We start from the raw sequence: 12,203 nt of genomic DNA on the forward strand, positions 1-12,203 counted from the left end.
TGAGTGAAACAGAATGAAATCACTTTGATTTTATTCCTTGTCCACAAAAAAAAAAAAAGAGAATGATTTTTCCAAGGTATTTTAATGTTCAATTAGAACAGGACATGAATGATGACTGGAAGGTTACAGATTGTGCAGTAAATGTAGCTCAGAGAGAGAAAAGACATGGTAAGTGCAGCCTGTTAAGAAAAACAGAAGTCCTCATGCTGTGGGCTTTCTGGATGGATAAAAACACATCACACCATGTAACACCCCCCAAAAAAAGAGATTACAAAGAATACCAGGAATGTGTTGTGATGATCTGGGAACAAAGGAGTGGAAAACAGCGGTAAGAGGTCAACCAGTAATGAAGCAAAATCAGCTATCTTTGAATTGGAAGAGCAAAACTGAAAAGCTTTGTAGAGAACAGGGAGAAAAATCTTTCTAAAAGTTCTCACAAACAAATGAGAGCTGGATGTATCACCTGGGCAGAACAGAAGGAAAGCTAGTTATAAAGAAAGCAGTGGGATTTAAAGAATTTGGTTGAGCTTAGTCTCCAAACCAGTGTTGGGCCTAGTGTCTGCAACAATGTATTTGGGTTTTGTGCCTTACACCGTTTTTCTTCAGTTGTATGTTTGGTCCCTTTTTTCTGAAAAAATGCACTTCTGCCGTTTTTTTTTCCGTAGAAATACAAGAGTTGGCTTAGTGGTGTGTTTCTGGGATCTCTGGTTTACAGACCCAGTTGTCTATAGCCTTCATCGCTCTTGAAAATTCAATGAGTTTCAAAAGATGGTGATTTACTACAGCACGTGGAATCAGCATTTTGCATGAATGTTAACCACAGAATTTAAGAGCAGTTAGTTTTAGGACTAAGCAAAGATCTTCCAACACTGGTAAAAGGTTTGCATGGACGGAATAGACACTGTGAGAAGAAATGTCAGTCTGCTGCCTTTTCTTGCTCTAAATTTATGTCTGAGTAATTTCAGTTATGAAGAAATGCTTCCATGATTTCCAGCCTTAGGTGAAACAAGGGTTCTGACTTCATTTTCTTAGAGGACAACCATATACATTTCAGCTAGCACCCTCTCAGACAGTCTCAGGGGATAAGACTGAAGGAGTGAGAATTCTTTCGTGCTTTGATGCATCGGTTGGGAAAGTTACCTTCCTCTTAAGCGTGATGCATTTTCTGTTAATAAACAAAGATCATTAACTGAAGACTGAAGTGCTGCCAATCCTGAATCTTTCATGAGCAATAAATTCTCATTAAAAATCCTTTAGGGAAATGCATATCCTTTCAGAAGAATTTCCACAGCACATCACCTCCATGTGACAAATCTCCAGAGAAAAAATGTATATGAGCAACCAGTGATTGGGGGATTTATTAGCTCAACTTCCAAGTCCTTTGCAAAAAGAAAATCTTGTTTGCTTGTTTCTTCCTTTGTTTTTCATTTTTCAAGGTCTTCTTAAGTCCAGGCTTAGTGAAAAAAATAATTCACTTTTGCTAGAAATGGCTGAAGGGGTTCAGGATTCACAGCTAATTCTGTTTGGGTCACAATCCAGAGAATTCTTCATATATCAGACAATATCATCTGAATTCCAAATATTTATTTTTTAAAAAAACTAACAGAAGTAAACAATGCAATAAAAATAGTATAAATCTGTATGCTGTAAGGATCTAGTACTTCAAACCATACAGAATACCCCAACCAGAAACACAAGAACTGGGACTCCATCTAGAGAAAGGCTTGACACAGCTTAAAAATGAACAGCAAAACACCAAGTAAGAACTTACTCAGAAGCTGAAAGACATTACTAGGAGCAATTAAACTGAGGAGAAACAGCTACAATTTCCCTAATGGCGATGCAGTACGCAGCCTGCAACAGCAGGCTGGTTTTAAATCTGGAATAGAGTAGAAGTACTGAACGACATGCTGAAGAAAGGCAAGATGTGAAAAGTACCCTTACACATAGTGGTTTCTTTCTAGTCTCTGCTCTATCTCTTCTTTCTTGAATGTGCATTCAAAAGGAAAAAAAGGTCTTTCGATGGCTTTGTAGAGAAAGCGCCTGTATTTACATCACTGCTGTTACTTTTAATTTCACCGAGTCACAGAAATCAAAATCTGACTCTTTTGAAAGTGGCATCTGCTTTAGCAGCATCTTCCTTGCGATGGTGACTGATGTGTTGCCAGGCCCGTGTCAGCTCCGCTGAACAGCCAAATGTCACCGGCTTCGGTACTTCCAGCAATGACAGCAGGTGTATTTGGGGATCAGGACCAGAAAAGCATCTTGTGGGCATGTGAAATGAAGAGTGGCAATTGTATGTGTTGGAAATAAGAGGGGGTAAAAGGCGGTGTCTTAAACTGTTGTCTTTCTCCCATAGGCCAAACGGTCACGTAGCAATGACCCTGTGCCTCTTTCATTATCTGCTTTGAACCCAGCTGCACTATAAAGCTAAACTGAGAGGTTTTCAGCAACCTGTCCTGCTGTCCTGTTTAAGGAAATGGAGCTCCTGGACCATATACTTCTACAGAAGGGGGATTAGTACTGTACAAGAAGGGAAAGGTGGTAGTGTAAAATTTGCTTGGAGAAGGTCATAAGAATGATACAGTGGCTCTGAGGATGCTGTCAACAAGAAGATAAACACTGCTATTTTGTTTTAATTAGAAAAGTGCTAACTGTAGGCCTTGTACTGTGAAAGAGTTCTCAGAAAGAAATTTGGTACCATTTTGGAGCGTTTTAGGGCTTTCATTAAACAGATGCTCTTGTTTGTATAAGATATTTTAAAATAGCACCTGAAAAGAAGAGCAAGCAGTCGTTCTTGTAGTAAAGGATGGGGATCTGTGTGCAACAGCTGCCTATATTATAATTTAAAGTTTCTTTTGCTGAATTAGCATTCCAGACTGACTTCTATTAGTCCTTTTCTTCTTTTTTTCCTGTTTGAACACTGAGGTTTTCCGTGATGATAGGTCTTCGAGAACTTGGCAGCTTGCCTAATCATACAAATTCCCACTGTATGCTTTTTTGATTGCAACTTATTGGCAGAAATAATACAGCATTAAATACAAATATTACTGTTAATGTAACATTAAAATTGATAAATCAGTCACTTATGTCAAGAAATTCCAAAGTACAATAGTGTGAATTTGTCAAATTGCTTCTCCTAGGTATTTTATGGTGTGGATTGCAGAACAGAGACAATAAGGTTTATGGTTAATGTACCACTTTTAACAGTAACAAATTTTGTGGGACAGATCCTATGCTCATTTATTTGTAGTAGTGCATTTCAGTACTTTATGGGATCTGTTGAATCAAAAGGTTTAAACAGGGAGCAGATCTGCGCAGAATTTGGCCCTGCTAAAACCTTAACTATGCTTTTTGATAAATGCAAGGCTTACATAATGCACGGACTATTTAATTTATAATGTAAAAACCTGTACTTTAGATGTATTTCAGAGTTCAATACTGTAGTGCTATTTACCTGGTGTTTCTTGGCACTTAGGTGTTTGATGTTTCATACTTGAGGTTGCATTAAAGTTGATAGCCACGTGTAACTCCCTTCCCTCCTGCAGTCTACTGTTTTGTGTTTGGGCTGATTTTTAAAATAAATCTTTAAGTATCTCTCACTACAGTCCACAAACATTAGAAATTATTGGGAAACTGTTAATTTTCTTCCTCCATTTTTGTGTTGCATAAAAAAATTCAGCTTTTTTTTCCCCACCCATATTCTTCTTCCACCTGGAATCTCAGCCCAAAAGAAAGGCTTCAGAGAAATATATCTGAAAAAAATTGCACCTGAATGCATTATCTTGTGAATAATGGTTGTAAGTGAGATGTTCCAGGAGATTTGTAAAATGATTGCTTGGTATAATTCATAATTATCCTGATGATTTGGCATTGTGTCATACAGACATTAATCTTTTATCCTACAACTGAATGTGTGCGTCATGGAAGGAATCGCCTTTTTTGCCTGTTTTTTTTCTTAATCAAGAACTGCACTGATTGTGATGGTTGGTACTGTCTCCATGTCTTGTCAAGGAACTGAAAGGGGGGTTGGTGGCTCTGTTTATTGTCATTCTAATTATTTAGCAGTTACTAATGAACATTATTTAAAGATCTCTATTTAAAAAGCTTTTGCTCTTCACTTGCTGGCTTTTCTACAATACCAAGGTTAAAAACGATCTCAAAGCTTGAGAGTTTAAAACCCAACATTTTAAACTTTGTGGCTAGACCTTCCTAACTATGTCTGATACTGTTGGCCCAAATGTATACAGAATTTGAGAGGTGGGCTGTATTGTGGAGTCAGCACTAATAGTGGAAGGAGACACCCCAACATTAAAAAATAGATATATTTGAAATGTTGTCTGAAATATCAGTGAATCATTAAAGTGTACAGTCTTGCACCCATAATTTCAGTGTTGAAAACAATAAATGTCAATGAAGTAATAAAGATTGCCAATGCGAGAGAAGAGGCTTCTGTTGAAAATGCATTGCCGTCCGTCCCCATGCACATGCTTAGGACAGGAGAATTACCGTGCTCAAGTGCCCAGCCGACCTCCGCTGCTGTGCTGGTGCCGAGAGAGTAATTTGTCATGAAAACAATCCCTTCATAATCTGCCATGGACTCCTGATAACCTTTCCTTTTCTAATTTCTCTGCCATGGCTCTGCCCCTCTTTCCTAGCCAAAGGCAACCTTTTTGCTTTTATAACGAAGGCTCTGCCCCCACTACGTTCCTCTCTCTCTTACGGCACTTTGTGCCTCCTCCTTTCTAACCAGGGATGTGACTCAGCCCTGTGTTACCCCGTGGTCTTGTTCCATGGTATTTCTTTTGTATTTGATGTCTTGTTTGAATGCTTCTGGAAAGTAACTAGATGATCTTCTTTGAACTTCTAATTCAGATTTCATATACATTAAAATCCACTGGAAATTGGTGAGGAGCCCCTGGGGATTGCTGATATATATTTTAGATTATAGTTAAAATTCCTGGGTGGATTTTTTTCCCTACTGTTAGTGTCACCCAAAGAAAATACAGTTTAAGTTACTACCTGTTTTGCTTGTCTGGATTTGGGAGTATCATGCCTTGTAGAAGAAAATTTTAATGTAACTGATGTTTTCTGTATGCTTATCTTTCATTCAGAAATGAATGCAAATAAATTAGCAATAAATAGGAGCCTGTGCCTTGCTAGTGGCTCATCCTGTCTATTCTGCTTCTGCTTGGCAACATTAGTACTTCCCTTATTGTAACTCCTGTCTTTGCAATTATTGTAAAAATAATTAAATGAAGCTCATACTTTGCTCAACTTTAAATTTGCAATGAATATTTCTTTGCAAGATGACTCTTTTATTGCCAGGTCTAGTTAAACCGTTGCGACTCTAAAAGACCAGTTTCAAAATGTGCAGGATGCTGACCTTTACAAAGCACCAAATGCCTTCATTGTACGTGATCTTCAGTAGGAAGGAAGGTTGCAGCATCGCTAACCGCTGCGACCGCAATAGGAGCTGAAAGAGGCGCATTAGTTCACTGCAGCCGTTCCACCCTCGGCTGTTTCCTTGTCAGATCTCATAGACTCAACGGGGTCGAGCCTGGTCAGCGATCGGATGGGAAACCTCCCTGGAAAACCAGGAGTGGGAGGAAGCTGGGCTTGTGGCTCTCCGCACAGATTAGTGCCCTGCCTCTAGGTGTTGGCACCATGCTGAAACATGAGTTTAATGGATTTTAGTGGTGTGTTTTCTGGTTTGTTTGAAAAACAATGCCATGGCAACAAGTGATTGAAATCTTCATGTGTCAATGTTGAAAATGCAAGACCTGTCAATGCATGCTGGCAGGTCGTGGGGCTGCTGTGTGTGATCAAGACAGGAAAAGACAATGTCAGGGTTTGATAGAGCCCTTGTCTTCCCAGTGGATCATGGGGATTAAGGTTCACTGAAGCATTAACTTTAGTTTTGGACAGTGTTACTAAGACATTTTCCATTCTTTTTGAGTTTTGATTGTGTTCTTCATTGAAACTATAAAATTATTTTTCTTCATTAAAACTGTAAAATTATTATTTACCACTGAAAATATATCCTGATTCTGTATGGCTGAGATCTTGGCAAATGGATGAAATTCAGCACATTTTAAGGGAATCTTTATTTCATAACTTGATCCAGAAGCTATTTTAAGTAATACCTTTCTGTGTTAGATAGAGAAGCAAAGCCCTGTGTCTAAGAGCTTCTGAATATGATGTTTCAAAATAAAAACAAAAATCTTATTTCAAAATTTGGGAAGCTGAAGTTCACTGCTAGAGTTTTTTGGTTTGTTGTATCAATGTAAAATAGCAATATAAAGAAGGAGAACTAAGAAAAAGGGAGTCTGTCACTCATCCAATGTAGCTTTTATTGTGTTGTTTAATCTGAGGATATCTGTTACCAGATCAGGAACAGTATGAGCATTTGTTCAAAATTATGTGCATCGACTTACCTACCTTTATCCCCGTGGCCTGGGAGAAGTTCAAGCGGCGCAGTTCTGTAGTGAAGCCCCGAGCTGTGTGTGTTAGCTCACTGTCAGTTGATACAGGTTTTCTTGTCTGGTGGTTGAATGAGTCGAACTGATGGGAAGGGAGAGTGAAGGAGAAATTTTAGTTTCAGGAGAGTTTAGAATTTGCAGGATTATTTAGCACATTTATGTTTTTCTTGGACTAAATGGGCTTTCCTCAAACTGTTGTTTTTTAGAACAAGCTACTGCAATATCTACTAGTGATATTGAGACTTGAAATGTATCTTTCTTCCATCCACACAGTGACTACTTGTGTGCTTGGTTCCATCTGGAAAGGATATAATTGAATCCTTGTTTGGCTCCTTTAATTATCTCTTTGCAAAGTCCTTGGCTGGGAATTCTGCCACTTACAATGCAAATATTCAAACTTAAGAGCATAAACTGCGCTTTCAAAGAGCATTTTTGTAAACCTTTTATCATTTGGTGGTTTTTCAAAAGCAAACATGAGAACTTCTCAATGGACATGTTTTAATTTTTTAAATCCTCAGAGAAGATTTTGTTTTCTTGCAGGTTGGCTGTAGTTGCTAATTAACTTTGTTAATTAATCATGCTGTAGGGATGAAACATGCTTGATTAAAAATAAATAAAACCGTATAGTAACAAAGTAATGCTACTGATTTTTCCTATTTAAAAGCAAAGATTAAAAAAACAAGCTTAACTTTGAAGCTGCATGTCAAATGTTCTTTGCATTTGAAACATCTGAAAGGCTAAAGCAGCTAAAAGCTTATTATTTTTGCAGCTCAGTCATAGTAAAATGCTTATCCAATTGTAACACCATGTTAAAAAATGGGGGCTGAGAATAGTCGCTGAAGGTGCTGTCTTAATCAAAACTGCCTGAGATGGTGGGTAGTAACCAACGGGTTTATTTGGTCGTGCTTAGACATGAAGGTCCTTGTTCTCTCTTGTCATGTATCTTATATGAAAACTTTCAACACTGCAAATTGGTGTTAAATGCTGTTGGCTCGTAACAGGATTCTGACCACATTTCTCACCCGTTACACCGGCATACGTTTGAACAGAGGTGGTGGGAAATAGCTCGCTGCGGGCGATGGGCCAAGTGCATCAGAAATGAAGCTCCCTGGAATGATCTCAGGGATGACTGTGGTCCAGAGGCACGCTGAGCCTCTGCTGTGCGTCCTGCCTAGATGAAGGTAACCATCTGCGTAGGTCTGGCTGCGAGTGCACAGCTCCTTCACCCGGGGAATGCTGGCAGGAGGGAGAAGATGCTCCGGGACCTATTTGAAGTGGGAGCACAGAGTTTGCTTGCCTCAAAGTTGACTTATTTTTAGACACTGTTGGAACAGATGGCTCTTCTGTATCCACTGTTGCAGTTTTTTTTCTCATACATGATAGTCAGGTTTCTTTTTCATTTTCTTCTATTGAAAAGGGGTTCTGTTCCTAATAGCAGCAGTGTTATAAACACAGTATGAGAATGCCAGTCTTTGCTCTCCTTCGCTGGGAAGATTGTTAAGGAAGCCCTTTCTGAACCTCAGCTAGGATCCTCACCCAGAGAGGGAAGAGGTAGGAGGAGCCCTCTTTGGGGATGGAGCTCGAATGGAATTTGCTCTGATAAAATTCCAGGATTCCAGAAATGTGGAACTGATTCCATGTCAGAGGTAACATAGAGAGAGGAAAGTAGGAGTATTCCTCATGTAGGAGGAATAACTAAATAAATCTCTGCAGACCACTGGCAGGAAGTGTATGGAGGAGTGATTTGTGGGGTTTTTTGTTTGTTTATTCCTCCCCCCCCCCGCATCTTTTCTCATAAAATATCTTTAGGCATTTGTTTTGCAATTAAAAAGCCAAAACCCCCTCAAAGGGTATACTCGCTTTTCCCACTAAAACATACTAGGGTACTGAAGCAGTGCAAAAATGCAACAGGCTATTTCCAGCAGATTAACTAAATCCTTAAAATAGAATTAACCAATTTTGTAATTTGCCTGTGATAGTATCCAAGCAGGGAAGAGGGAGGGCAGTAAGTGTCTTTCAGAAGCTGTTTTTAGGATACTTGCGTTAAGGCTATCAATGCTGTACTAACGCTGCTTCTCAATTTTCAGTAGTTTTTCAGATGCACAAAGGAGGATCTTGATACTATGCTGGAGTAACGCAAATTCAACTTCCACTGGGCTGTGGCTGTATCTTTAGGTTTTGCCCATATTCAGTGTTTTCAACATTGTATATGTTTACAAATCACAATATTAGCCATGCCTGGTATTAATCTGGTAAGTGTGCTTGCAAGGTGCCACCAGCCGGCTGCGCGGGGAGTGTTGTGGGGGTGCAGCAAGCGTGTCGGGGCAGGTGACTGTTAGGGAGACTTAACTTAAATACTATGTCTTCTACTGAAACGGAGAGGGAGGACTGGTTTAGTGACCCAAGCATATGTTGAGCTATGGCTGAGAGACATGAGTGCTGTCATTCCCACAGTAATTAGGAAGGTATGTGCAGATCTTCCTTCCTCGACAGAAACAGTTCCTGAGAAATGGCTCGCAGAAGTGGTTTAAAGGCTACTTTTATTGCAAGATGAGGAATAAAATATTGTAGAGCATTTAGCTTTTCATGCTGGATGAGAGTGACCCAGTCAATGACAGGAGTGGCTACAGAGCCTGGGGAGATCACCGGCCACCGGGTCTCCCTCAGCCCCGGCTGGGCACCTCTGCAGGATTTTGGGGGACAGGAGTTTCCAGCCCCTGCTCTTCTCTGCGGCGAGAGAGCTGGGAGATGCGTCCCTGCATTTTCCAGACATTGTATACTTCCCTGCAGTGCACAGCAGGAAGGTTCTCTTTCCTGAACTCAAAATGTCTCGGGAAAACTGGGCGGTGCGGCTGGCGGACTCGTGGCTGGAGCCCTTGGCCGGCGGCGTGCCGGTCCCGCCGGCCCTCAAACAGCGTGGCTGCGCGAGGGCAGATACTGCCTGCCCACCGCCACGTCTCAGCAGGCCTGAGCCACTGGCACTCTTACATTTGCATTATACTAAGTAGTCACAGGGGCAGAGATTTTAAATATCCCAGGTAAGTGCCAGGATGCTGCACTGGGATGGTTCAGGTCTTTCTTTCCAATTAGACCAAGTAGAATTTCTGGGCAAAACACAAGTAAATGGAAAATTTCAAACTTGACAATGGATATATTCTGATTTAAAAATCCTTTTGCTGGAAGTTTTCAAAGCTGATCATCTTTTGTTAATAACTTATTCATCTGCAAATTTATGTTGGTACTGATAAATTCTTCATATGTGCTGATAAATTCCTCTGATGTTTCTGCAGGGTGCTTTTCTTTCAAAAATAGATACTCTTCTTTAAAAATAGCCTACTTGAACAAATGTCTTTGTTTTTCTTAAATCCTTTTAAAATTATGGTAGATTGCTTAAGTCCCACTTGTTCTGTAAAGTATTTTCTGCTTTGCTGAGCTTCCAGAGCAAATTCTTCTCTTCCCATACCCCTCCTGCAGTGGTCGGTTCCTGCACCATCTTCCACTGTCTAGGTTTTGCAGTTCACATACTTGGTACGTGCTACATTTTCCCAGTCCATACACTGTGAAAATCTCTTTCTGTTTCTATGTGTGCTAAACCCCTACTTTCATTCCTTTCTTACAACTTTTCAGGTGAAAGTGTGTTGTGATCGCCAAATCCTTAATTAAGCAAATTAATTGCTACTTGAGTAAAGCCAAACGTTAGGGTAAGGATCTTATATGAAAAAAGGCTAATTAAAAAAAAACCAAACCTAATAATTCAGTAGTTACAAAATGCAGCACAGTATGGTTAGGAATAGAACAGATATTTTTTTTAATTTCATTTTTATGCATACATTTATTGATAATCTAACAGCCTTCCAACTTGTGTTAATATAGTGCAGAATAAAGCTGATGTGCAAGGCTGTAGGTAAATAAATAACACATTCTGATTTGCAGAGTCTGTTTCCATATCATCAGCGTGATGCGCTGCTTTGTTGTTTGAGTGGAGCAAATGACGTTTGGATTCAGTTGATTTATTGACAGTTCTGTCAAACTGCCACAAAATGAAACAATAACGCAGCCGCTAAATGTTGCGGAGAAACATGGCGAGGAGAGCAGGGTCTGCCGGGAGGGTTACCCGAGCGATGTGCAGGAATGGCACCCCGATGGGGATGCGGTGCGTTCTCTCTGCCAGTGAAAAATGAACTGCTATTCACATGCTTTTCTTTCCGTAGGGAGAAGCTGTCTGTGGCTCGGCTGCAGCGAGAAGTTGCACAAAGTAAGAGTGAAGGAGCAATGGTAAGCTGCGGCAACTCGCTGCTTTGCAATTCTTGTCTTACTGCTTCAGGCCTTAGGTGCATTTTGTCTTGCTGAAGGTGGTCACCGGAGCATTAAAGCTGTCTTGGACATAATGATGGGTTGCCAACGATGTATTCATAAATCTGAGGAAACTCAAGGCTCTATCTTGGCTTCCTTGGAAGAGCTGCAGTAGAGAAAAGCTGTTTCCTTTTCCCTGCTGATGGTGCTTACTGGAATTGGAAGAAAGGCAAGCACGGAAAGGCAATTTCAGATCAAAATGCAGCAGATTTACTTGCCTGTTATATCTTAGCCAGCTGCAGAAAAATGGAAGAATACAAGCATGGAAGCTTAAAAAACACTCAGTCTGATAATTTTGTAAATCATGTGATGCTCCTTATATCTTCATTTTTCATGTAGCAATTTATGAGATTAGGCTTGTGAGCAAAAGTTGAAATGGCAGATTTTTGGTTAACTGCAAATCTCAATTTATAGAGTGCCTTATCTCTTCAAAACAATTTTCTTTAGGAGCCAACATGTGCTGAGTGTGCTTAATTACCTAATATCTAAGGAACTCTTCCCATCTGTTAAGGAGTTTGTTTGTCCCTGTCTTCAGATAAAATGTCTTTAAGCTTCCATCTGATAAAGCAGACCGTTCAAAAACCTTAAAACCCAAACCAGTCCCCTTGAACATACTCGTGAAACTGCCACTCATTTGAGCGAGCTGCATAGTCGGCTGTGAGAGAATTTGGTCCAAAGTTTGTTTAACTTAGTGGCGAGAAGCTGTAGAAGCTGGGGAGCGGATGCTCTGTTAGCTCTGTGGTGCAGAGTCCTTAAAATCCCACCTGCCTCCAGTGAGTGCATTTTATAAAGCATTGTTAGTGATTAATACAGTGGAATGAGATTTGGAGGGACGTAAGTGGCAGGTTAGAAAAACCTGCCATGAATCTATTGCTCTCGCCATGGCCACACACGGCTCCAGAAGAGCTGGTGGTGCCTTGTGGGGGGCTCTGCTGGGACAGGGGCCTTTGGGGGGTCTGAATGCCTGGTAGTGAAGGGAAGGAGACGAGTGGGGTTTGCCCAGGCAGATATTGCTGATTTGCCCCGAGCCCCTGCTGCGTGCCCAGCTCAGCTGTGGGAGCCGCTGCCCTCTCCCATCCCAACAGTGCCCCTGACACGCCTGCCCGTGGGTCTGCAGCGTGGCTGGGTTGGCCACCAGAAGACTTTGAGATGGGGTTTAAGCAGTTGGGAAGACTGGCCAGTGGGTAATGTTTTGTGCGTATTGGGGCAAAGTCCTGTAGGAACTGAGAAACAGCCTTTTATCAGGTTAAGCCATAATCCAAGAGTCTGTGACTGAGATAAAACTCCTGCTGCCTCCAGGAGGAATTTTGCCTGAGGAAGAATGGCAAAGATCACGCGTTGGATTTGCAGTTGCATTTTAGTTTTCAG

At 40.8% G+C, this 12,203-nt stretch overlaps 1 protein-coding gene across 3 annotated transcripts in view; it reads left to right on the forward strand.

Annotated features, from left to right (window-relative positions):
- NCKAP5 (NCK associated protein 5) overlaps window positions 1-12,203 on the forward strand; it is a 400,045-nt gene that overhangs the window by 160,308 nt on the left and 227,534 nt on the right. Inside the window, exon 5 of one of the 3 annotated variants that reach the window (XM_072873993.1) lies at window positions 10,698-10,757. In XM_072873993.1, the coding sequence (XP_072730094.1) occupies window positions 10,698-10,757 (60 nt within the window). Of the gene's footprint in view, window positions 1-10,693; window positions 10,758-12,203 lie in introns of those variants that run through there. The other 2 variants (XM_072873983.1, XR_012044260.1) reach the window with 2 other exon arrangements.

The sequence above is a fragment of the Ciconia boyciana genome, chromosome 10, assembly GCF_034638445.1.
Source record: "Ciconia boyciana chromosome 10, ASM3463844v1, whole genome shotgun sequence".
Taxonomy (NCBI): domain Eukaryota; kingdom Metazoa; phylum Chordata; class Aves; order Ciconiiformes; family Ciconiidae; genus Ciconia; species Ciconia boyciana.